At 55.9% G+C, this 24680-nt stretch overlaps 1 protein-coding gene across 17 annotated transcripts in view; it reads left to right on the top strand.

Moving 5' to 3' along the window:
* Positions 1-24680, top strand: part of MICAL3 (microtubule associated monooxygenase, calponin and LIM domain containing 3) — a 175138-nt gene that overhangs the window by 113556 nt on the left and 36902 nt on the right. For all 17 annotated transcript variants that reach the window (XR_003791078.1, XR_003791079.1, XR_003791080.1 and 14 more), the window contains 3 exons: positions 1586-1674; positions 2394-2481; positions 19676-19871. Coding sequence is in view for 14 of the 17 variants with exons in the window: in XM_029205072.1 (XP_029060905.1) it covers positions 1586-1674; positions 2394-2481; positions 19676-19871 (373 nt within the window). In the remaining 3 variants the exon portion in view is untranslated. The remainder of the gene's footprint in view (positions 1-1585; positions 1675-2393; positions 2482-19675; positions 19872-24680) is intronic.

The raw sequence follows: 24680 nt of genomic DNA on the forward strand, positions 1-24680 counted from the left end.
CGGCATGTGGGATCTTCCCGGACTGGGGCACGAACCCGTGTCCCCTGCATCGGCAGGCGGACTCTCAACCACTGCGCCACCGGGGAAGCCCTATGATCCTTTTAATGTGCTGTTGAATTTGGTTTGCTAATATTTTGTTGAGAATTTTTACATCTGTATTCATCAGGGTTATTGGTCTGTAATTTTCTTTTCTTGTACTGTCCTTATCTGGCTTTGGTAATGATGGTCTCATAAAATGAGTTTGGGAGTGTTCCCTCCCGTTCAGTTATTTGGAAGCGTTTGAGAAGTATTGTTAATTCTTCTTTAAATGTTTGGTAGAGTTCACCAGTGAAACCATCTGGTCCTGGGCTTTTCTGTTTTGCGAGGGTTTTATTTACTGATTCAGTCTCCTTACTCAATATTGGTCTGTTCAGATTTTCTGTTTCTTCATGAGACTCAGATTTAATAGGTTTGTATGTTTCTAGGAATTTATTCATTTCTACTAGATTATCCAGCTTTTTGGCATATAATTGTTTTTGCAGTTTCTTACGATCCTCTGTGTTTCTGTGGTATCAGTTGTAATGTCTTTGTTCATTTCTGATTTTATTTATTTGAGTCTTCTCTCTGTTTTTCTGAATTAGTCTCATAAAGGTTTGTTACTTTTGTTTATCTTTTCAAAAAAAAAATCAGGTTCATTGATCTATTGTATTTCTGGTTAGGTCCTCTTACTTTAACTTTGGGAATAGCAAAGTTCATTTGTCAAAGGAGCCACTCTCTCCAGATGAGAAGGATGAGTGGAATTACTCCTGTTTCAACAGTTTCTGTAATAGGGTCTGTCCTTTAATTTTCGAAAGCCTTGGCTGTAAGTGGGGGGAAAGAAAGAGTCGGGAAAAAACAACCCTCAGTGACTGAATCCCACTACCAGCCTCGTGGGAAAAGCCAAGGTTGGTGGTTTTCAAACTTTTGATCATGTCCACAATAGGACATACATGTTACGCTAGGACCCAGAAAACCCAGGTGGGCACAGCTGAGCTGTAAGAGATAATCCTTGACTCTGAGGATGCCACAGTGCATGCTGATGCTTTTTATTAGGCTTTATTCTGTTTTGTTTTAGTCACAGTGCACTGTAGGATTTTTGGTTTGTTTTGCGTTGTTTTTAATGCTGGTCCTGACCCACTGTGGGTGGCGCTGGCTCGCGGGTGCTTGCAGAAGGGCGGCAGGAGGGCCCCAGCGGGCTCATGTTCGGTGCCGCCCCACCCCCGGCAGCCTTCAGGCCACCACCGCTTGTGTTCATTCTTGGTTTCCCCAGAAATGCTCCTCTGGCCCTTCATGTGACCACATCTTTGTTCTGCACACACTGCCACTTTGTTTGCGGGCCCTGCCGTGCAGGCTTCGGTCTTTGCTCCAAGCCCTGATTGGGTGATGGCTCCGTGGCCTCCACACATCCGGGCACAGGGGAGAGGAGGGCCTGGCCTCCCTGGACAAGAAGCCTGGGCCTGGGGAAGGCCGGTGCCGGGGCAAGCGGACGACCGTGCCAAGACCAGGGGTCAAGCTGGGAATCTCAGAGACTTGCTCACCCTCTTCCCCTGCCCCTTGCTGCCTGCAGGTAAATTCTACTGCAAACCACACTACTGTTACCGGCTGTCCGGGCCTGTACAGAGGAAGAGACCAGCAGTGGCCCCTCTGTCTGGAAAGGTAATGTTGATCGGCCGCAGGGGGCGGGGGGGCAGCAGGTGCTGTTTCAGTGTGGTGACAGGTCAGGGTGTGGCCAGCAGGTCCTGAATGGCCACTGCATTGCCTTTCCTGTGAGTGGGAGGGCCTGAGAGATGGTCACAGTCCGATATGGGGAGGGAGCATCTTTTCAAGCCAAATCTAATGTTGGGTTTCAGTAAGGTGATGTTCCAGCACCACCTGAGTTGGATTTGGAAGACCATGTCAGACCTTGTCTTCTGCTTACTGTGTAAAAAAAGCCTTTTGCCTTTGAAAATCTCTCCCTTCCTGAGAGGAGGACACCGGAAAAGGACTTGGCTAGAAATAAATGCTCTGCAGCCAATTCCTTGAACTTTCTATATTCTGGGAATTACTTATCTAAGAACCTTCTTTTTACAAAAAAAAAAAAAAAGTGAGTGTGATCAGCTCCCGCATCTGTCTTTCCAAGTGAGCTGTGTTCTCTCCGCTCTGTGGTGTTGCCCTGTGGGCGTGCAGTTGACTGATGCTCCCAGGAGGGCCTCTGCGGACTGCAGAGAGCCTGTGGGGGAAGGGACGTGAGGTGCCTGCGACTCCCGCGTGAAGTGTGCCCTGGTGCACCTCTGGGTTTCCTGGTGAGGGCAGCAGACCAGCAGCCAGGCGTCATTTTCTCCTGAGATGTGGGTGCTTCACTCAGTCACTCTTCCTCTTCTTGTGGACTTTCCTAGGAGGCCAGGGGACCCCTGCAGGACAGCCCTGCTGCAGACACCAACGGACAGCCCAGCACCAGTGCCAGCCCTGCCGAGAGAACTCCAGGTAGCCTCACTTCCTTGTTTGGCTGGGTGGCGCGTCACTCTCTCGGCCTCTGTGACAAGGCCAAGGGAATGAGCCAGCACCTCCAAAGCAACATTTCTTCAATTGGGCATCAGGTGGCCCAAAACCCTCTGGACTCCTTTTTCATGTGCCAGCTGCTTGCATTCGGAGTCCCCTTTCTCTATGGCCTGTCGGAGGTGCTGGTACAAATCAGAGGGGAGTTTCACTGGCCGACCATGAGCCAGTAGGGGTGCCGTCTGGTGAGCGGCGTCACCCAGGCTTCGGAACTGTCTATTCAGAATCTCAAATTTTTATTGCTGGAGTCCTGGGACCTGCCCACATCCATCAGATACCTTGGGGGGTTGGCCCAGGCCCTGTCTAGGGAACAGGAGCTCAAAACAGGCTGCTTTTAGCACTGACCCAAGTGATGACCCAGGGCAGTGGGGCCTTCCTGTAGTCCCTCGCTGTGGGCTCCTTGGATAGAGCGTGGAATTGTGAAAAGGCCCCAAGGTCTGAAGGTGTGTCCACCTGAACTGGACATCCTCCATCCTCTTCCCTGCTCAGGTGTCTAGGTGAGCTGCCACTGCTGTCCCACCTCACCTGTAACCCCTGAGGGACATGCCCTGTCCTGGTCATTTTGGGGCATTTGAACTCCTAACGAGGATCAGGCCCTGATTGGTCCCACTTTCACTAACCTCTTCCTGTGTCAGGAGGTGAGTGCCACCACCCCACATCTAAAAACACATTTGTTCTGGTCTCGAAGGTCAGGAGAAGGAAGGGCTCATGGGCACCAGACTTCTTGTGAAGAATTGTGGTTTTTCCTTAAAATCACCTCTCCCTACTCCCTGCCAAACCAGCCTGTGACATGTGTCCACAGTTCCACAGATGTGGGTGGTCCTGATGCCCTGCGCAGCCCCGACACGTCATAGCCCACGGTCACTGTAGCCAGTCGGAGAGGAAGTCGTCAGGGCCCTGTTTTCACCTGTCACAAGTTTCTTCCCTTCAGAGCAAATAGGTCTCAAGCAGCCGTTTACAAACTCACAGAAATCACCATATTGAAAACTAAAGATTATCAGCTAAGGCCAGAAACTATGGAGAGGGAGTTGGTAGTGGAATTTCCAAAATGGGAGAAGAGAAAAGTTATCCACTGAGCCTTCAAATGGGAGGTTAGCAGAGTTGCTCCTTCGCCCGTGCTCCGGAACTAACGCAGGCCCCGTGGTGTTGATCTGGGGCAGGAGGGTGTCCCAGACGCTGGGCAGTGCCCCTGGGTGCAGTGACTGGAGTTTAGGTGAACTCAGCTTCTGCTGCTATGTGTGTCCTGATAAAATCTAGGCAAGTTTTTAAGTGCCCTGCAGATTGGACCAATATTTTATAGCCATGTTTAAGCTACAAATGACTTGGTACCCCTTGAGCCCCTTTATAATCTGTCTTTTTCAAGAAGTGCTGATGGCCCTTGCAACAGGGGAGCTGGTAGAGACAAGGCGTGTGCCTTTGAGCAGGTGGGAACCACCTGGGTGCTCAGCAAACAACTAAAATGTTCGGCTCTCTTTGTGGGCATCTGAAGAGCGAAGCCAGTGGAGGTCAGGCCGTTCCTGAGCCAAGGTCGTGCACTCTGTCCAGTTCAGTTTGCCGTCTCTGCCTGCCTGCTTTGAAAGCATAGTGGGCTTCGGGTTTTTAGCAGTTGTGGAGAATTAAGTGTTCCATAGAGAAGAGGACCACTCTGTGAAGCAGGGAGAGAAGATGAGAGCTGGGGTTGTGGTGACAGAATCAAAGTCCTGAGGACCTTCTTGATTCTGAAGGTGATGCGCCTGTCACAGCGTGAGGGGTTCAGGATGTGAAGCCCAGTTGGAGGTGCCCTGTGGGCAGTGGCAAGGCCAGCACCCGGGGCCGCTGGGGTCCAGTGAGTCCCTGCCTCTGGAGGCCCGAGCTTTCTGAGAGCGCGGTTCCAAGTGGACATGCCGTGGAGCACCAGCACTTCCCCTTCGTAGAACAGGAGCAGGGTCGTGGGTGTATGTTCTAGCTGGCAGGAAATTGGTTTCTTTTTCTCCTTTAATAAGGATTCCCTTCTTTAAATCCCAAACCAAAGCTTTGATTGGTTAACTAGAACTTCCTTTTGAAAAGCTTCAGAAAAACTCAGGTGTTTCGGGGCTTCAGGAAGTGTGTTGTGGACGGCTGTGGTCAGGCTGGTTCTGGGCACGTCCCCTGGGCTGCACTCTGAGCAGAGTGAGTAATACGTGGAGCACGGTTCACGCCCCAGATCCACGTCCCCCAGGAGGTCGTCTGGAGGAGACGTGACTGTGGCTGGCACGGCTCTGTGCCCCCCTTTAGCTTGTGGCATTTCCCTCTCTTCCCTTATGTTCTTCTCTTACACCAAAACGACTGCTGTTGCCAAAAAAGCAAACACAACCCGCCGAGTTAGAACCTGGTCCGGCGTCATCTGTCTCTGGCCCCCTGGCCCGCAGCTGCTGCCTGATTTAGCATCTTTGTTTGTAATGTGCTTTTAATGTAGAAACTCTCTTTGCTGTTCTCAAAATCAGTAAGTGCTTTGTTTCCAAGCTTCTTATACTTAGTGCTGCAGGTCAGTGGACCTGGCACAGATTTTCTTACCCTGGCCTCATAGTACCTGCCCTGACTTTAGGAAACATTTGGATAACAACAGGCAGAGAAAGAAAACCCCCAGTGGGATGTTGTGCCCTTGAATACAAGACCCTCAGTTGAAGGTTTTTAGATCCTTTTTTCATCCAGAGGAATCCCCTTTGCACCTCACATAGTGGGTAACCAGAACTGAAGCGTACAGGCATGGGGTATCACAGGGAACAGAAGAGCTTTGCTTCCAGTACAGGTGACAGACATGGGATGGGAGAAAGGCTTCATTGTCTGTCGTCTTACGGAAAGATGATCTTAACATAAAAGGCTGCCTCGCTGTGGCTGCCGCATGCCGCGTCCCCAGACACACCTGCACGGTCACCCTTGGGTTCCATAGTCTGGATGCTGAATGAGCCATTAGGAAACGCAGGCATTTCCCACACCAGCTAGAATAGCCACGCGCGGTACAATCCTGGGTTCCTGCCGTCAGGAGGATCTTCCCACTGCTTCCCAAGCCCTCTTCCCTTATAGGCATTTCTGGAAAACCTATTTAGAAAAGCAAAGAGAATTCCGAATCCAGCTTCACTCTCCAACCCCACCCCAAGAGTCCAAGTAGACGGTGATGTGTGAACACATATATATACGCACATGTGTTTGCGCTGGCTTAGTTTCATATCTACAAGTACACGTTTATATGTTGTGCCCTAAGTGGTGATAACAATACTAGTGAAGCTTCCCCAAGCTTCTTGTCCCTGGGCTCTGGCTTACACCGGGGACCATGCCACTGACCTGGCTTAGTGTTCCCGGGGAGGTGGGGACCGTGGGGGCAAGTGCCCCCGGACATGAGCAGTGCACACTCCCCACCCCAGAACGCTGACTTAGACAAAGCAGGGGAGCAGGGCTCTCGCTCAGGAACCCCACGGGACCGCTTCACTTCCAGGCGCGGGTCTGTTAGCACAGCTCCCTGCTGTCTCTTGGTGTTCAGTGTGTCTGTAGGACAGTGGAATCCTTAGTCTCTCCTGAAAGGGGCCTCAGCATGGCCTTCAAGGCCTGGCCAGTGAGTTAAGGGGTTCTGCACCCACTTTTCCTGATCTGTTAAGCTTGGGGTAGAGGGCGGGGGCAGGCAGCAGGCGGGTCTCCAGGAGTGGTACAGAGGCCAGAGCTGTGCCAGGGACGGTGCACCTGTCCGTCTCCGGCCTTCCTGCCGTGAAGCCTCGCCTTTGCCTTCGTCTCTAACCTGTGCTGTTGTGCGTTTTGGTGTGTTTCTTTGTGAGTTGTTTTTATTTAATTGTGTAACTTTGTTTTTCCGTTATTGTGAAACTAAGGTGTTGTGCTTTTAATTTTTTTTAACAAGTGTTACCGTTCTTATTTAAGAGAATAAATTCCAAACAATCTTCAGGTTTCTGAGTATTTCTTTTCCTCCCCTTTTTCCTGATTGGAGGGTGGGGAGGGGTCGCTCAAGCAGGTCTCAGGAGTGGGCGTGAAACCACGGTACCTCAGGATTCTCACTCCTGGGCTCGCTCGGGAGAGAACGTAGGTGTATTAAAATGGGGAAACAGGGTGTTTATACCTAAAATACAGGTTCCCATTAGTGGAAGGGCCCCTGTTTGAGGGGGGCATGGTGGAAGACATTTTGCTTCCTTGCTTGGAGGAAGATGCCACCTGTGTCCCCCATTCCATCATCCGGCATGAGGGCCCTGAGGCGGGAGCAGGTGAAGGAGAAAGCTCTCCGTGGAGCCTGCCTCTGCCTGAGCCCAGGCCGTGCCCTCCTCTTTCCGACTAGCTGGTACCGTGGGGACCGGAGCGCTTGGGCGCCTCTTCGCTGCCTTGAGGCTTTTGCCTGGCGTCAGGGATGGTCCTTGCTCTGTCCTCCCAGCTCTGTCCTCCCAGCTCTGTCTGTTTCTGTGACCTGGACACACAGGCAGGGGGTCCAGTTCTGCTTGGCTGCTCGAGCCTGGAGAGCTGAGCCCCCTTCTCACACACACACTGTGACCTTGGCAGCGGGGCCTCTGGTGCCGGCTGGCCCGCCGACCACAGGGGCACAGCCGTTTGGGTGCTGAATGGGGCCAGGAGAGGGCACATCGGAGGGGGGTGCTCAGCGCCAGTCTGCGCCCACCGTGCTCTAGGTGATGGCGGCCTGGTGTGAGGCGGCCTCCTGGCCTCCCCTCCATCCGGCGGCCCCCTTGGGTCCCTGCGCGGCCACAGCACCATCACTGGGTTGGGAGTTGGTCCCGGCATGGAGAGCACCTGCCTCTCCCGGCCTGCTTGCCACCCTCCCCCTTCTCTGAAATCAGTCAGTCTGGTCTGTCCTGGGCCCTGCAGAAGGCTGGGAGAAAAAGGAGTCGGGCTGAAGACCCTGGAGAGCTCCCTTTGGGTCGAGTTTCTTTCTGAAACTTGAAGCCCATTCTCTTTTTTTCTCATCGGTTCCCTGGCCCTTCCCTCACTGGGACACTGCCCAGGAGGGCTCCTGCGTGCGACGGGGCGCAGGAAGCAGTGAGAATGGGCTGCCCTCTGTTCCCGTCCTGTCCCCTGAGGGACCCACTGAAGACAAGCCCCCGCTCGGGCCTTGCTGGGGTGTGATAGCCAGCAGACAGCTTCAGGAAGACTCCTCCCCAAACGCCAGGCCCTTTCACAGAGCTCTACAACCTCACCAAGACTCCAAAACCGGACCTTACCTGGCACCTCAGTCCAGCCAAGCATCCAGCAAGTGCCGTTGAGTAGATCCGTCCTGAGGGCCTGCGGGGAGGAGGTGTGCGCGCTGGGGTAACGCCTCTCGCTCCACAGCTGCTCTGGGGTCAGCGAGGCTTTGCTCCAAGAAGGGCAGTGGGTGAGAGGTTGAGTCGCCCCTACACCCGAGCCAGGCAAACCTGACCTCGCCCTTGATGGTGTCCACAGGTGAGGTTAGACTGCCCCCCATCACTCACAGAGGGGCGTTGGCATAAAGGGCAGTTTGGGGATACCTTCCGGCAGAAGGGGGTCCGGGGCCCTAGCTCTGCCTACTAAGAACAGACTCCTGGGGCCATGCTAGTGATTGCTAGAAAAATCCTTAAAGTTGAGTCAGAATTTCTTTTGCCTCTTACGTGTTCTTTACCTCTATATCTGTACTCACCAGCTTGCTGTGACTCTGCATTAGTCGTATGAAACTGTCCCTGGTATGAGTTCCTATTCTGTACTTTGGTAAAATGTCAGGGTTATTTCCACTGTGTCGCTGTTGTTTCATAGTGTCCTTGCCTGGAATTGTAGGTCTTTGGTGGTTATTTTGTGTTAAGGGGCCCCGGTTACCGGAAGAGCTCGGGCCCTGCAATCCAGGCACCTGCTTGCTTCTCTGCGGTTCCTGCGCCCCGGGTCCCGGTGTGACTGGGCCTCCATCACAGCTGACTCCCCAAGAAAGCTCGGCCCTACTGGGGGCCCCTGCAGACCTGTGCTGCCAGGCGGGGGTCGGGGCTCCGGAAGGACCTGGGCCTCAAACACACAACGAAATCGGGGCTGTTTCAGTGCAGAGGCCTAAATAAACATTCTTTCGTTCAGTTCTCGTGTTCTTCCAGGGTAATAAAGCCGGGCATCAGTGGAGGTGACTTCCTGAGACTGTCATCCTCCTGGTGCCTTGCGGCTGGCTGCTCAGAGACCAGACCCAAAGAGAAGTGTGACTAGGGACCTGAGGGCGGAGAGTCTGTAAGGCGCCTGAGCTCAACCTGGTGCCGACGGAGAACAGCTGATGTTGTTACAATATGGTTATAGTAGCCTGTTTATTCTTGTTCCCCTGTTTTCTAGAACTGAGTCAGAATCTAGAAAGACCAGGCTGGAGAAGACCAGCTGTAAAATTTCCCTCCCACCATTTGCCACCAGCAGACTTATCTGGGTCAGTACGTTCTTCCTCTAGAAGAGAAGGCTCTGCCCTAGGTTCTGTCTCCTGTGAATTACTCTAAACCAGTTCCCTGCCTGCCTTCAGTGGGGCATCAGCATTGCTGGAGGCCCAGGAACACAGGGATCCGGGTGCTGGGAAGGCAGCCCCAGTGGAGGCTCTGGGCCCTGGGGTGACGGAGCTTGGCCAGCTGCCTGCGTGCGGGAAGGGCCAGAGTCTTGCTGCCCTCGGGGGCTGCTGAGAGCCAACAGCCGTGCTCCAGGCGACTGCAAATACCACGCCGAGGGGCCATCGTGTTTACAACCGGGAGAGCCCCCGCTTCTGTTGGAGTCTCCCTCAGATAAAAAAAGAGAGTGAAACTTGAAGTGTGCTCACTGCTGTCAGTCTCCCCCGAGTGTTTATACTGGTGAATCTGCCCTTGGGCTGATGTCACACGAACTCATAGAGAACAATTCAGGAAGACGCGTACAATTCAGGAAGACGCGTAATGGGGTACAGCTAGTGTGCAGCACTTACTGTGTGCCAGGCACTGTCCAGACGCCTTCTGTATACGCATCCCTCATCTAATCACACCGTAGGCTGTGAGGAAGGTAGCATTTTGCAGACTGGATCGAGGCCCCGTGACTGACCCAGGCAGAGCCGGGTGGAGTCGGTACAGGACGTGCACAGTGCCGCCCCCTCCACTCCCGTGTCCTCCAGCCTCAGCTTCTCCGCACGGGGCAGCGGGAAGAGAGCTGCGTGTCGGCTCCACCAAGATGACTTTCTAAAAACATGCACGAACGCCCGTGTCATCTGTGAATGTGCATTTGGTTATTTCCAGGAAATACGTGTCCCCAGATTTTTAGCGGCAACCCCAGGGCTGGGAATGTGCCTTTGCAAAGAGGGTAGATTCCAGAGCAAAGGGTTTCATCACTGGTATGTGAAGGGGGAGATCAGAAGAGACGGAGGAGGAGAATAATGATGTTGAATCGACTGCTTTTCATTTTCTCTGTATCAGCACTCTTTGATCGGTTCAAACGATACCAAGCCTAAAGTCACGCTATTAAGATGTCCCTCCACACGGAACCTCCCTGTCAGTCTGGAGGAGCCGGGCTTGTGCTCCGGGATGATGTTCAGTGCTGCTCTCGGGCAACAGTCTAGCTACTTCTGACTTGTACGCCTGTTGCTTATTTCTCCTCTACGCTCGCGTTTTATCACACTTCTCTAAGAGGCCCCGGGGGTGGTGGAGCTGACGGTTTCCTTCTCTTACTACTGATGCTTTACAGCTGCCATTCACAGTAGTTGCCTGGCCTGGCCCTGGGTGGGGTTGGCAGAGGAGAGGGAGAGATGAGGGTCTGCCTCTTTCTGTCCTGACACTTTGAGCAGAATCACCCATGACAGGAGTTAAACACGGACATTCTTACCTGTCGGAGGTTGGGCCACTCCAGACTCCACTCACGTAAAATGACCCTTAAATCCAGGCTAAGCGTGCATGTCATTGCAGTGAGCATTTTGGGTTCTGCCGTGTTGGATCAACTTGGGTTGGGCACAGAAGCAGCTCGGGAGGCCTGAGCATGTCCAGGCCCAGCCTCGGGCAGGTGTGTCATGACGGGCCCTGCGAGCTCGTAGAGGATGTTTTTGGAAAATGGAAAAAGAAGAGAGTTGGGGACACGGAGAAAGAAGCAGTGTTTTTCCTCATCGTGTTTCCACGTCTGCTTTTCTCCCTGGATTTAGTGAGCAGGCCTTCCTGACGTACCTGTCAGCCTCTAGCACCTGGCCTCTGTCCCCAGGCCCCACGCCGGAGGGCTGGGCGGGTGGACGGGGGACGGTGGGACAGACAGCATCTCCGTGAGAGAGAGACTCCTCTGTACTGAAGGACAGTGAAGGGCGGGGCATGTCTGCCCGGCACAGGGATTGTGTGCCCCACACGGCCCTTCCCGACAGGCCCTCCACGCGCTGCCCTCTAAGGTTCAGGATGCCTCACTCTGGTGGCAGCATCACTGCTCTGTCCTAATGACTTTGTCCATTGGGCCGCGGTCCAACATCTGGTGTGCCGGTTGGCCTGATCAGTGAGAGGTGGGAGATAGTCTCCTGTGATTTCCAGGCAGGGCTCTCGGGCTCAGCACTATTGACGTTTGGACGGATAGTTCTTTGTTGTGTGTTGTTGGCTGTTTGCAGTATCCCTGGCCTCTTCCCACTGGATCTCAGGACACCCCCCTTCCCAGGCTGTGACATTGCCAGGTGACCCCAGAGGAAAAGATCACCTGGTTGACCACCACCATCCTAGACTAAAGTCAAGAGAAGTAAGGACAGGCCCTAAATGTAAAATTAGCCTCCATTTGATTGTTCCCGTAGGAGACCAGGGAAGAGAGTGCGTGAGGACAAAGAAAGTGATACAGACCACACTGGACAGCAGTGGCCTGCCCGCCCCTGTTAGGTTGTGGGCACACGCCTCCCAGCACGTGATGTGGTGTACACGTCAGCAGCCGTGCCGGTACTGTGTGTGCTGTCAGACACCGAGGAAATGTTTTAGAACAGAGTCCATTTTCCTGAACCACAGTGAATCGCCCTGCGCCCCAGAATGTGCTCATCTTCTGAGGTGACCACAGCCTCGGAGAGCAGAGCTGGGTCTAAAGGGGACAAGCACAGATCTTGAAGAGAAGATGCAGCCTGTTATCCTTGCTGTCTTCGGTCATTCATCTCTCTGAGCCTCAGTTTCCCCATCTATTAAGATCATAAAATGGAAGAAAGGCTCCCTGCTGCTCTACTTGATGAGATTGTTGTCAAGAGCAAATAAGCTAAAACGTGTGGAAACATGTTTATTTAAAAGGATTACAGGAATATCAACTCTGATCATTGGTGGAGATTCCAGAAAATGCTGGCATAATCAGAGTGAGAGTGAGTTAGGGTTATTTCTGCTGACCGGGCGATGCATCCTGCGGGGTTAGGACCAGACGGCCTGCTGGGATGTGTTCCCAGCCAGCAGAGATTTGGGGAAACAGAACAGTGAGGAGGGCTGGCCGTGTCTGGTCCTGAGACAGTGGGCATTGAATCTCTGCAGGGCTTGGCTAAATTTGGCCTTGCTTGTTCCTCAGCCTGCGTGGATGGGCTGTGAGGTCACCTGCTAACTCCACGACACCCTGGGGGCTCTTCACTGTAGCAGCGGAAGAAAAGCAGTCCTGGATAGGTTGACATTAAGCTGAATTTCAACACCCACGTGAGAGTCAGAGGACTGTGCAGGATTATAGCTTCTCTTAGGCAGAGGTAGGGTTACACGTGGGCCTGGAGACGGTGTGGCTCCCCACAAGCCCCCAGGGGCTCCGAGCCACCTCCCGGCCTGGAGTCAGCGCAGGGACAGTGCTTCGTGGGTGCCAGGCTGGTCGCCGGAGAGGGCTCTGAACACCCAGCACCAGCCGTGCAGGCCCCCGTGCCTGGAAGTCTCAGGGACCGGCTGACAGATGAGAGCGCAGGTGTGACAGGGCCGCCGAGGTGCGCCTCAGGTGGTGCTTGTGGGCATTGCTGGAGGAGCTTGGCTCCTTTCCCACAACAGATCTGTGGTGCCTGAGGGGAGGCCGTTGCGGAGATGCTGTCTTTGGAAGGAGCCTGTCGCAGAGCAGAGGGCCTTTCGTCGCGAGGTGGGTTTGTCCCTGTTGATCGTTGGATTATGGGCAGGGCCTCGCTACCCACCTTCCACGGCTCAGAGGCCAAGCCCGCTCTGGGGCTGTGCAGCTGGCCCCCCGAGAGCCCCTCGCAGCCAGCTTGGGATGCACTCTGGACTGAAGTGCCCCGGAGGGGAGGGGTGCAGTCTAAACGCACATCTTGGGAAAAGCTCATCATCTGGCAGTGCCTGGTGGGCAGACTCGTGGTCCTTCTCTCCCTTCCCACCTCTCCCCTCCGCGTGCTCGTACGGGTCTGGTCCTCCAGTGCGCGAGATGCTCCCTGGAGCTCAGCTGCTCTCCACGGTGAAGCGAGGACATGCATTTAGGACATCAGGTCGTTTGAGATGGTGTCTTTTCAGAGCCTTCCTCCGTGGAGTCTTGTAGGACGTTGGCATCTTCAAAGGAATTTCTCTGTCCCGGGCGCTAAGGGAACGGCTACTGTCTTCACAGAGGTGGTGTTCCTGCCTCTTCTTGGGGCCTGGAACAGTATCAAGCTCCTTGAGACACGCAGAGGCCCTCAGTGTTGTGTGTCAAGATGAGGAAACCGAGACCAGATTATGTCCAGCCAATTCCTTAAAAGTATAGTGAGGTGTTGCTGTAGTTCAGATACAGGCTGAGACCTTCCATCTTGATTGTTTATTCAAGACGCTTTACCGAACACTTGCTCTGCTGCATTGATGGCACCAGAACCACAGGAGGCCGGGAGAGCCCTGTGCAGCGGACCCTCCAGTTTGGGGTGCACTCAGGAGGTGGATGGTGTGATGAAGGTGCGCTAGAGCCCTGGGGGTGTGGAGGGGCCAGCAGCAGCAGGCAGAGGCCCGGGCTGGGCTGACCTGTGGACCACCCTTATCTATTCCCGCCTCTTATTAAGATTTCAGAGGCTAGCCCCATGAGTGGGCTGGTGGACAGGCTCCTTACCTTGAGCTGTAGGGACCCTCCTGATCTGCCGGCCACACCCATGGCTCCCGTGTGTGCACAGGTGTGTGCATGTGGGCGGCCAGGTGGGAACAGTAGAACTGCAGCTAGAGCTCAGCTCTGTGGGATTTAAGAGAAAACACAGCAGACCCCAGCGCTTTAGACAGCAGAGAGGTGGCCATTCTGCGGGGTGACCCAGCTGACTGTTAAGGGTCAAGTCGAGTTTCATCTCTGAGATATTTCGACACATGAAAGATATGTTATCAAGAGAGCTACACGAAGCCCTGGTAAGGTGTTTTTTTTAATGGAGACTTGGGTACGTGCCTTAAAAGAGACCTCTTTGCCTTGGCCAGTTAGAGTGACGTGTGCCAGGATTTCCACCTGCCAAAAAGACACCTTTGGGAGCTGTACTAATAGCAGCAAAAGTCACATCTTGTTAGAAAACTAACGTAACAGCAAAAGTCCCCCGGGATCCTGCAGATGGGGAGCCAAGGGCTGTGGCGATGGACGAGCCCCTCAGCTTCCCGAGGGGACTCTGCGGGCTGCAGGCTCCCACCTCCCACCTGGTGGGTTTCCTGGGACAGTTCTGACTTGTCCCTGTTGCGCTTCCCGTCTTTGGCCTCTCGGTCACTGCCCGACTCTTGGTAATTCAGTATCTCCCCCTTGCGTCCGCGTGACCTGCTTTTCTCTGTGCCGCACGTGAGCACGCGGTCCCCCGGATGACGAGGAGACGCTGGGTGTGGAGGGGCAGTTAGCGATCCCGTCCCTCGCTGCACAGCCACACGGCCCCGGGTGCCGTCCGGGACCGGTCTCCTAGGGCCTGTGGACATCAGAACCCTGGGTGGCAATAGCGCCGGCAGCGCCCAGCGGCGGGGCGTGCAGCCCACGTCACAGTCCTGACTCAGCCGGTCGTCCCTGTTCCTTCATCACCTGCTTCCCGAGCAAAGGAGCATCTGACACCCTCCTATCCTGTGACCTCGGGACATGCAGTGAACCCCACCCCCTGACAGCAGGAAACCACAGAAGAGTCTGTCAGAGGGTCCACGTGCAGGGGCCGGAGTCACCTCACCGAGGCAGTGCTTGGAAACTCCTTCATTTGGCCTCCAGAACCAAAGCGCCGGCGAAGTGTGCGGTGTCCTCCAGAGGGAGAAATCGCCGTGCGAGGCCTCAGGCGTGCGGCCGGCCCAGCAGAGTCTGCCGAGGCCCAAACCAGCTGTCCCACGGCCCTTCTGAGAAGGCCGTGGAAGCAGCCCCAGTGAGCCTTTCCCCCAAGGTGGGCCTCCTCCTCCCGCAGACACCAGACCCCACTGTCCCGCCGGACGGGAGCGGGGACAGGGTCCCGGGCAGAGCGGCCGCCTGCTTCTCGGACAGCTGAGCGGCAGCTCAGCCGGCAGCTTGAGTGGCAGTGAGGTGGGGAGAGTGGGCTGCTTCTTCCCCGTGGGGCCGCCGGGCCACTCACGTCACAGGGCCCCTCTCGCAGGCAACGCCCCACAGAGGCAGCTGTTTCTGGTCCGGACAGCGGTCCTGTCCCGGGGTGGCCATGTGTTGCCGCAGAACTGCAGCAGGGACCCCCTCGCAGCCCCGTGAGGACGGAGGCTCCTCATGAGGAGGGTGACCTCTCCCCCAGGGTGATTTCACGCGTGTTGCCAAGGGCTTTGGCAGCGCTCGTCCGTCAGCTGAGAGCAGGTTCTCCTGTGAGGGAAATATTTGCTTGAGGATGATGTATGGAGCTCACACAGGCAGTGACTGGCCCAGAGCAGGGCCCGTCACTCAGGCTCAGAGCCTTTCTCTTATTTAGGGTGCCACCCAGATCCTGGAGCTGTTTCCCTTCGGTCTGTGGAGCTGGAATTGGCCTCCAGTGACCTGAGATCTGCTTGCCTGGACTTAGGGAACAGTCAGCCTAGGAATGATCCCAAATCCCTCATCCCACTTTCAGCTGGGAAGCCCCTGTGTGTTGCCGCATCAAAAGCATGTGACGTGGCGAGGCCGGGGCTCTTGGCCTGACCCTGCTGGTTCACTCTGACTTTCCAAACTGCCCTTCTGCAGCCTCTGCTCTCCTGGGCTCCTCCGAAGCTGACGAGACAGCAGGGACCCGGGGGCAGCAGGTGGGGCTCCTCTGTCACGGTGTCAGAACCACTGCCAAGGCCACCTCCACCATTACTTCCTTCAGTGTCTTAATTTACCATCACCATCCGGTTAGTCTGGCCAATGGCCCTCTGCTCAGGACAGGGAGTCAAGGACGCTGATTCTGTTGGTGTTTGTTTGTCTGAATTTCCCATGACATTTTAAGCTTATGGACCAGGAATGCTAAGCACGCTTTGGCAGTTGGTGAATCTGGGGTACTTGCCGAGCATCCTCTGAGTGCCACCTTCCCTTTGGGAAAACGGCCTCCATGGGGACCCGGCCCTGAGGGAACATCCTGCTTTCCCTGGTCGCTGAAAGTGGGTGGAGACCAGAGGGGCCTGGGGCCTGACCAGTGAGTGACTCCACTCCAGCCCTCCCGCCTTTTACAGCATCTCCAGTGGGAATGTCTTGGGCTTCACGGCCCACAGCCTCCTCTCTGTGGGGACCGATGTGTGAATGATCTGAGTGTTTCTGGCTTCGTTTTTGTTGCTTGTGGCCAAGCCCAGTATTAAATTAACATCTCCCCTCCCCAGAGCCCCAGCCTCTGGGCTTGGGGTTGGGTGATCCCCTGCTCTATGCAGCCTGTGGAAACTCCAGAGAATTGACGCTGGGAGGAGGGCAGGATGTCATTCCAGACGCCAGACGCTCTGCTCCAGGACATTTCCATGGAGTCTCTGTCCTTCGTCATGAAGGTCACGGTGGGGAGGAGATTGTGGTGAAGACGCCCCTGCGGGGGAAGGCAGAGCAGGACTCCAAGGAAATGCGCCTTGGCGGCAGCACACCAGGCCTCTGAGCAGACGCTGTGCTCCTGGGTCGGGTCTTGGCTGCACCGCTCGCCAGCTGTGTGACCTTGGGCAGCTTACTGTCTCTGAACCTCGGTGATCTCATTTGCAAACTGTTATCTACCTTAAAGCTGGCGCCTACCTTCGTGTTCCTCCAGACCGCCCTCCTTGGATCCCTGGGTGGGCCACGCGCCCCTTTTCCATGCTCCCGTGGTCCCGCGTGTGTGCTCGAGCCCTGACGCCTCTACACGCCTGGAACCATCCCTGTGAGGACTTTCTTTGCCATGCCCGGCCTGCGGCGCTCGGAGTAGAGAGCATTTTAGCCTGTGTTGTTTCCCCAGGTTCTCGTGGAATTCCTGGCAGACACTGCGTTTCCCCCAAGGGTCTTCCCATGAGTGTGTTCCTTCTCTACCTTGAAATTGCTCAGTCTGAAGTGATGATGTGAGTTGTTTTCCCTTAAGTGACAGCTCTTACTCTGTTTTTCTTCTACCATCTAAAAGAAATACTGGTCTTTATTCCAGATTCATGGAATTCCCCAAAACTTTGTGCTCAGGTAGTTGCCACCCATTTATTTCCCTTTCCGTTTAAGGGCAGTTGTCAAAAATACACGATGGGAAGGACAGAATCAAGTGGTACTGTAGTCGGGGACCCTTGGCCTTGTCTTTATCGAGCTGGGTTTTGATGAGGAGAAGGGAGGCCAGGAAGGCTGGTGTTTGGAAAGGCTGGCCCCGCGATTAGAGCCTGTGCCCTCGGAGGGCCTGGGGGCAGGTGTGGAGACTGTCCAGACCGTGTCCACCTGCTGTGCTCCCTGCCTCTTTCATGCTGTCATCTGGAGACCACGTGTTTCCTAATTTTCCACACGCCCTCGTCCAGCATCAGAGCTCACACTTCGGGGGCCCTGAGCTCAGTGTTGAAGGATAGTCCGGGGGTGTCCAAAATGAGGTTCCCGGGGCACCAAGACCGGGACGGGCAGATGTGTGCAGACGGCACAGGATTCGTGCCCAGACCCCATGGTTATACGGTTACCTGCATTTGTAAGTGAACACGCCGCAGGTCTTGCTTTTCAGAAGGAATCTCTAGTGATTTGAAGGGTGCTGTTTGGTGGGAGATCCTGGTCACTGCAGCAGATGCGCTGAGACTTTATTCCGTGACTGCCCGCATTCACGGGGTTATTTCTAATGATTTTACGAGGAGGTTCGGAACATGCGCATGACAGAAGGGCCAGCCTTCCAGACGTTTTCTGCACAACCTCTCACGTCACAAAAGTTACTAAATCAGTGTTCCCACCCCATCCTTCAGCCCTTCATCAGGGGGCTTCTGGGCTTCGCCTGAAGACCACCTAACACTGGCTGGCGTGACCTCACCTGCTAAACCTAGTGTCGGTCCCTAAAGCTGAGAGTGTCGCCGAAGCCAGGTGCCTGCCCTGGCGGGACGCAAGGCCCTGTGCCCCGCCCCGCCCCGGTGCCTGCGTCCCTCCACCTGGGCCCCTTCCCGGTGCTGCTTGCTCTGCTCAGAGGCTCTTCCCGCCTTCTGTGTCCAGTAACTGTCGTTTGCAATCCAGGGCAGATGGATGCAATGGACTTGTACAGATTGGTGGTGAAAATGTTCCTGGACCTCAGCTGTATCACCTAACTCCTAGAAGAGGGAGGCAGAGTGTACGGAGCACAGAGATGGCACCTGCACAAATGCGCGTACATGCGCTGTGTAATTCACTTCGTACTCGTAGTAACCCCGCGACGTGGGATTGTCCTTGTTCATGGATCAGGAAGCGAGCTCTCAGTGGTTGTGTGATTTTCCTAAGGTCCTTCAGCTGGTCACTGGCGGAGTCCATTGTCTCAGCGGGTCTGTCTGACTCCGCACCACATGTGACGTCCTGTCACAGTGGACACAGGAGAGTGGTCGGTGGGCCTCTTCTGCCCAAACGTGGGGTCACAAGGTGTATTAGGAAGGGTAACGATGGAGATGGGGGAGGTGAGGGGTGCGTGATGGCGACATCGGACACCTGAGACCTCAGAGTCCACAAGCCCTTTTCTTTTCTTTTCTTTCTGTTATTTTGGATGCGTTGGGTCTTTGTTGCTGCACGCTGGCTTGCTCTAGTTGCAGCGAGTGGGGGCTACTCTGTTGCAGTGCACGGGCTTCTCATTGCGGTGGCTTCTCTTGTTGTGGAGCACGGGTTCTAGGCGCACAGGCTTCAGTAGTTGTGGCATGAAGGCTCAGTAGTTGTGGTTCGCGGGCTCTAGAGCGCAGGCTCAGTAGTTGTGGCGCATGGGCTTAGTTGCTCCATGGCACATGGGATCCTCCCGGACCAGGGCTCGAACCTGTGTCCCCTGCATTGGCAGGCGGATTCTTAACCACCGCACCACCAGGGAAGCCCAGTCCTCAGATTTCTTCGCAAAGGAATGATAGAGTCTAGAAACCGCCATCGTGGGCCTCCCAGAGCAATAATTGACCAGGCAGGGTCATCAGTGGATCTTTAGCCCCCTGACATGGGTATTCTGGGAACAGGTAGTCCAGAGTCTCTCCGCATCACCCCACAGATTACTTATTAATTACAAAGGGGAAAAGGTCTCTTTACCACAGAGACGTGGGTGGGCGCCAGCTCAACCAAGCTGTCCAGCTGGTGTCACCAGGACCGAGGGGGCCTGACTATCCTGCGTGGGTGCAGTGGGAGGAGCCCAGAGTCGTCCACAAGGTGTTCCCGTGGAACAAAAAGTCTTGCCATGAATCTAAATGTGAGACAGACAAACCCACAGTGTGAGAAGCTCTGCAGAATAGCTTACCTGGACACCTCAGTAGACCAGCCAGATGCAGTGCCCGAACCTCGACTGGGTCCTGGACCATGGGGTGGGGCAGCAGGTCCAGACCATGGGATTGCAGCAGCAGGTCCTGAACCAAGCAGGTGGGGACATTGGGTCCTGGACCATTTTATGGGGGGCAGCGGGTCCTGGACTTTGTCGGGGGGCAGCAGGTCTTGGACCGAGGGGGCGGGGCAGCAGAGAGGACTCCCTTCTCAACAGGCTGCTTTCCCTTGAGGGCCAGTCCTGCCCCTGCCCCCTGGCCAGTGTGCACTGCTTCCCAGGCTGTCGCGTCCCTGTAAGGCAGATGTGGGGTCTTTTGTCTTCTGCCCCCTCACACCAGAGACCTCTGGGCTCTCCGGGGCCCGACCTTGTTGACTGCTGCCGTGTCCGGCTCCCTGGCCTCGTGGGACGGCTGCCTCTCCTTCCAGGGAGAAGTTCCTTCCCTCGTCCCTGTCACTGATCCCAGAACTTTGCTTCTTGCTTGTCGTGCAGGCCCGAGCGTGAACGGCCTGGAGGAGCCCAGCATCGCTAAGAGGCTGCGGGGCACCCCGGAGAGGATTGAGCTGGAGAACTACCGCCTGTCGGTGCGGCAGGCGGAGGGGCTGGAGGAGGTGCCCGAAGAGACGCAGGCCGAGCACAACCTGAGCAGTGTGCTGGACACGGGGACGGAGGAGGACGCGGCCAGCAGGTCAGCCTGTGGGGCTGCGTCTGTGACGGGCAGGGGAGCGGGGCCCTGAGCCCGACGGCCTGGGTTTGCGTCGTGACCCGTGACTGGGCGGTCGTGTGACCTCTCTGCCTGTCCCCTCGTCCGTGTGAGGGGCGGCAGCGCCAGGGCCTGCTGCAGAGTTGTGCGAGGGTCCCGGGGTGGAAGGTGCTTGGGACAGAGCTGGGCACGTGTAGGTGCTTGTAGGCGTTGGCTGCGGACTCCAGCGTCCAACTCCTTAGCTGGTTGTCCTCCGGGGCCTGTGAAATATATAGGATGTGCATCTTGCCCCCTCGTGGTAAGGAAAGCGATGGTGACCAGGACCAGGATGGAGGGTTGACTGAGGTTCAAGCCCAGGGTCTCTGGTCCACATCCAGGGCTCTCCATGTTCCCTGCCGCCTGGTGCCCCAGCTCCCCGTCTCGTTAGTCAGAAAGGACCAGTTTGTTTGACTTAATTCAGAGATTCAGTACTCACTGAGCGCCTACCAAGACCTTAACCCTGCTTTTCATTGAAAAGGAACAGAAAAAATGTGCCCTGGGCTGGTGTTTACAGATGTGTCGGGGGAGGGGCTTCCACAGGGTGGGGGTGGCGACCGTGCCCCTGGGGGTGGGTTCCATGGAGGCTCTGGGGTGACTCAGCCACCGGGTCGCCGTGCAGTCTTGGGGAAGCTGTCTCATCTCTCTGGGCTTCTTTCTTTCTCTTGTGTGTGGAAAGAAGCAGAAACCTGCATCCCAGGGCCCCTCGCAGTGCGTGGTGCCGGCCGGCTGAGCCGCGTGCACCTTTGGGGAAAGTGCCCCACACACCCCCTCATCTCTGTCCTTGTCCGCGCATTCCCGCCACCTGCAGGCCTGCCTGAGTCAGTGGGGTTAGTGCCCAAGTCAGGGCTCAGCAGTGAACAGGCTGGAAGAGAACAGGACAGGCAGGTGGAGTGGAGTCAGGACAGGCGGACCCCCTGCAGCCCCCCTTGCAGAGCCTCCCCAACCAGCGCCCTCAGGACGCAGCGCTCCTGAGGTGGGGCGGAGTGGAGGGCTGGGCTCGGTGACATGGGCAGACCCTGTCCTGCAGGAATAACATTTCCTGCACTGTGATCTGTAAACCGAGGGATTATGGGGCAGGAGTGGAGGTGATGTAGCCTGGGCTTTGCAGGAAGGCTGAGTCACAGCCTTCGCAGCAGGTGAGGTAGAAGGATAGGTCAGTCAGCACCCAGTGGTGTAGTAAATGCCCCATTGTACTCAAGTTCCCATTTGAAAAAGCGCTAAGCGTGGATGCTATGTAAAGTGTAACGATGGTCTCGTAAGAGTGCGGCGCCAGAGCTCATTTCCCCAAGGAAGCCGTAAGATGCCTCCATCCTTCCTTGGGGAGTCATCGGACTTGAAGATGAGAGATGACAGAGTTTCCAGGAACTGACCGGTCCAAGCGGGGATTCACTCTCCTCTTACCTCGGGCGCCTGCGGTGCGGGCAGAGCGCGGGGTGCTGTTGGGACGTGACTTTGCAGGCAGACAACCCAGACCTGAGGCCTAGCTCCACCTTCTGCTAGTTGGGGGCAAGTTTCTTACGCTCTCTCGCCCTCCTTTCCTCATCTGCAAGGACACTGCGCTTCAGAGGTTTGCTTTGAGCATTAAACCAAATAAAGTCGTGGGCACAGTGTCTGCACCCGGTGGGCAGTTGCTGTAATCACTGTCTTACCTGTGGATCCAAGCACAGCCCAGGCAACCCTCACTAGGAGCGGCAGGGTGGTGATTCCTGTTTGGGTTTCCTTGAACAGGTGGTTTAAGTGCCAGAAATCGGGCTTGCCTCGAATTTGCCCTGGGGCAGTGGTGACCAAGCTTCGCCTGCATCAAAATCACCCGCCGGCCCCGTGAGAGCACAGACAGCTGGGAGGTTTCTGTCCCAGTCCGTCTGGGGTAGAGCCCATGATCTGCATGTCTCAGAAGTTCCCGGCTGGTGCTGTGGTCTGGAGACCACGCTGTGAGAACCACTGCTCTAAATTTCTCAGATGTCCCTAATGCGACACGTGCGACACTTGGTCGAAGGATAATTCCTGGCCCCGCTCCTGCCAGCATCTCACTCGGTGGGCGTGGGGTGGAGACCAGGAACACCTGTTTTGACAGATACCCAGGCGATTCCCATCATCTTTGCGGTTTCCTTCACACCAGCAGAGCATCTCGACCGAGGCCTCATCAGCTCCATGACCTTCCTTGGACGGGGGGAAGGAGCATCTTCCAGAGGGGACCCTGGAAACAGTGCTTGCATTTTCTCTGGGAGAGCCTGGGTGCTGGGGCAGGAGAAGGCTGGTCTGGTTTCCGTGTGTTTTCTCCTTCCTGTGTCGGGGAGGGCCGGAGCCCAGGTGTGCTTCCCAGACGGGCAGCCAGGGCTGCAGAGGACTCCCTGAAGGTCACAGGAGACAGGCCAGCCCAAAGGGTGACAGTGTGAGGAACAGCCCCTCCTGCGAGGCACACCTGACTGCTCCCCTTCTCACCCTCCACCCGCAGGGTGCTGGCCTGAGCGCGGAGTGGTCTCCACCGCGTGCAGATCGCAGGACCCGGCAGGTCTCCTCCACAGGCGGCTCAGTGCTTACAGGGTTGGCAGGGTGGGTGGGACCTTGTCCCGCTGCGCAGGACGGGGCATTGCTCGGAGACGCTCTGATTACCAGCGGGTTAGCTTAAAAGGGAAGCCATCAGCAGCTTCAGGTGGTGTCCATCCGCGGCGGCTGCCCGAGTTCCCAGGTCGACGCGGCAGCCAGGAACCGGGTCGTGACCTTCCTCCTGGGTTTGACGGGGTGACCTGATGTGGGCGGACGCTGGGGGTTCCTGACTTCTCACCCAGACCATCCCACCTCTGGAAGCCCGGCTTCCTCATTTGTGGGAATGGGGATGATAACAGTGGCTGTGCCCTTGAGCTACTGTGTGATCAGTTGAGCTGATCCATGTGAAGTGCCTCGTGCTCCAAGCACGTCCTCCTCTGGATCTGCTCCTCTGCTGGCTCTTTTAAGTCTGGAGCAGACCTTGTCCCTTGAGAAGCTGGTCCGTTGACTTTGTGTCCTCCTGCCAGCCCACCGTGGGCTCGGTGAGAAGACGGCGCCTGGAGAGGTTCGGGGAAGGCGCTGTGAGAGGAGTGATTCGGGCACACCCAGCGGGGAGGCTTCCGCTCCGTGGTTCCAGCAGGACGTGTCAGCTCTGCCGATGGGCTTTGCTGAGGGGCTTCACAGGGGCCACCTCCCACCCTGTGAACGCGGGTGCAGCCTGCCTGGCCTTCCTGGTTGCGTCCCTCGTCTGCTTTTGCCCATCTCGGCAGTGCTAGGCAAGCGATAAGAGAGGGTGTGGCCTGGGAGGCTACCTGGATCGAATAGCCACACGGGGCAGGATGGAGTTACAAGTGTGGAAGCAGATCCCTGCTGTCGTGGAAAGCTAGTCTTAACGACTACACTTTCTGGCTCTGTGTCTCCTGGGAGGCTGTGTCCTGTGGTCTTCCTCTCCTCCCTAAAGGACAGGGAAGTCGGTTGTCTTGTGTTTTGTTCTGCTGTAGGGGTTCTGCCCCCTGGAAGTGTTCCAGGCTGTAGTCCAGGCAGGGAATGTGCCTCACACAGATCCTTCCTCCTGCCCCTCAAAGGCCAGACCCAGAGATTCAGGCGCTGGGAGCAGCCCGAGAATATATCATAAGATGAACCTTGAGTAGTGACTTCACACTGCGAATCTGACATGACGTGAGGAGCCTAGCCAGACCCGGAGGCCTGCTCTGAGGGCCCGTGGACGGTGATGCCTGGAGAGGAGCAGCTGGCAGTACCTGTCTATCTCTCTCTCTTTCACCAAGGCAGGCAGGCAGGCAGGGTGGCTTGCCTGTGTCCCATCTCTAGAAGCGCGTGGCACTCCAGAAGCATGGTTGACCTTCCGCCCTGTTTTTATGCTCTGTGCCTCCCTTGCTATTCTCCGTGGTCCTTGAGCTGTCACAGCTTCATGTGGGGCCTCATCACGCAAGCTGCCCTCATGACACGGCACGGGGAGGGGCTGCCCTGAGCCCACCCCCCAGAGAGCTGCCCGCCGACAGCTGGGGCCCCAGTGCGCCTGGCATGAAGGAGGGCAGGCTGGCCTCCCTGTCCACCTGAAGTGTTGCAAATCGACCTGAGGTTAGAGCTGAGCACAGGAGGCATTCTTACCCTGATTTCACGTTTGAAAGATGTTAAATGACACACACGGGCTCACACGTTGTCGTTAGTTAATAAGTGTAAAGAAGTGAAATCACAACGATAAGGCAAAAATCATGGCTAAGTAAACACTGAGGGCTAACAAACTCCAGAGGAGAAGCTTTCTGTGGTCCACATTCTTATGTCTTCCCACTTGAAACTGCCCCCACCACCCTGCATTTACCGGCCACCTTGTCTAGTCCTGGTGTTCGCATCTTATCTCCCCTGACACTGAAGATCTTTTCTGTGGCAGCTTTGTGTCGTCTAGGAAGGGCACCGTGGGCAGAGACACTCAGTAAATTGTAGTTGAATGAACGAGTGGAGCAGGAGTCGCCAGACTGAGCTGCCGGCAGTGAGGAGCCGCTCTTTCTTTCTGAGGTCAGCAGCTGGGCTTCAGTAGGCGCTCAGAAACGCCTGCGGAGTACACGCATGAACGAGTTTGTAAATGTGTAAACAAGCGAACGGATGGCTGGAGGACCGGAGTGTAGCACAAGCGTGACGCGGTCAGTAAAGTCTCACTCCACTAGGGGCACCCGCTACAAGCCAGTGTTCACACCCCCTTCCCGGCGTGGACACAGGCTTGGAGAGCATGACCAGCCAGCTCGTGGTCAC

Source organism: Monodon monoceros, unplaced genomic scaffold, assembly GCF_005190385.1.
Source record: "Monodon monoceros isolate NGI ecotype Baffin Bay Population unplaced genomic scaffold, NGI_Narwhal_1 Super_Scaffold_6, whole genome shotgun sequence".
Lineage (NCBI taxonomy): Eukaryota > Metazoa > Chordata > Mammalia > Artiodactyla > Monodontidae > Monodon > Monodon monoceros.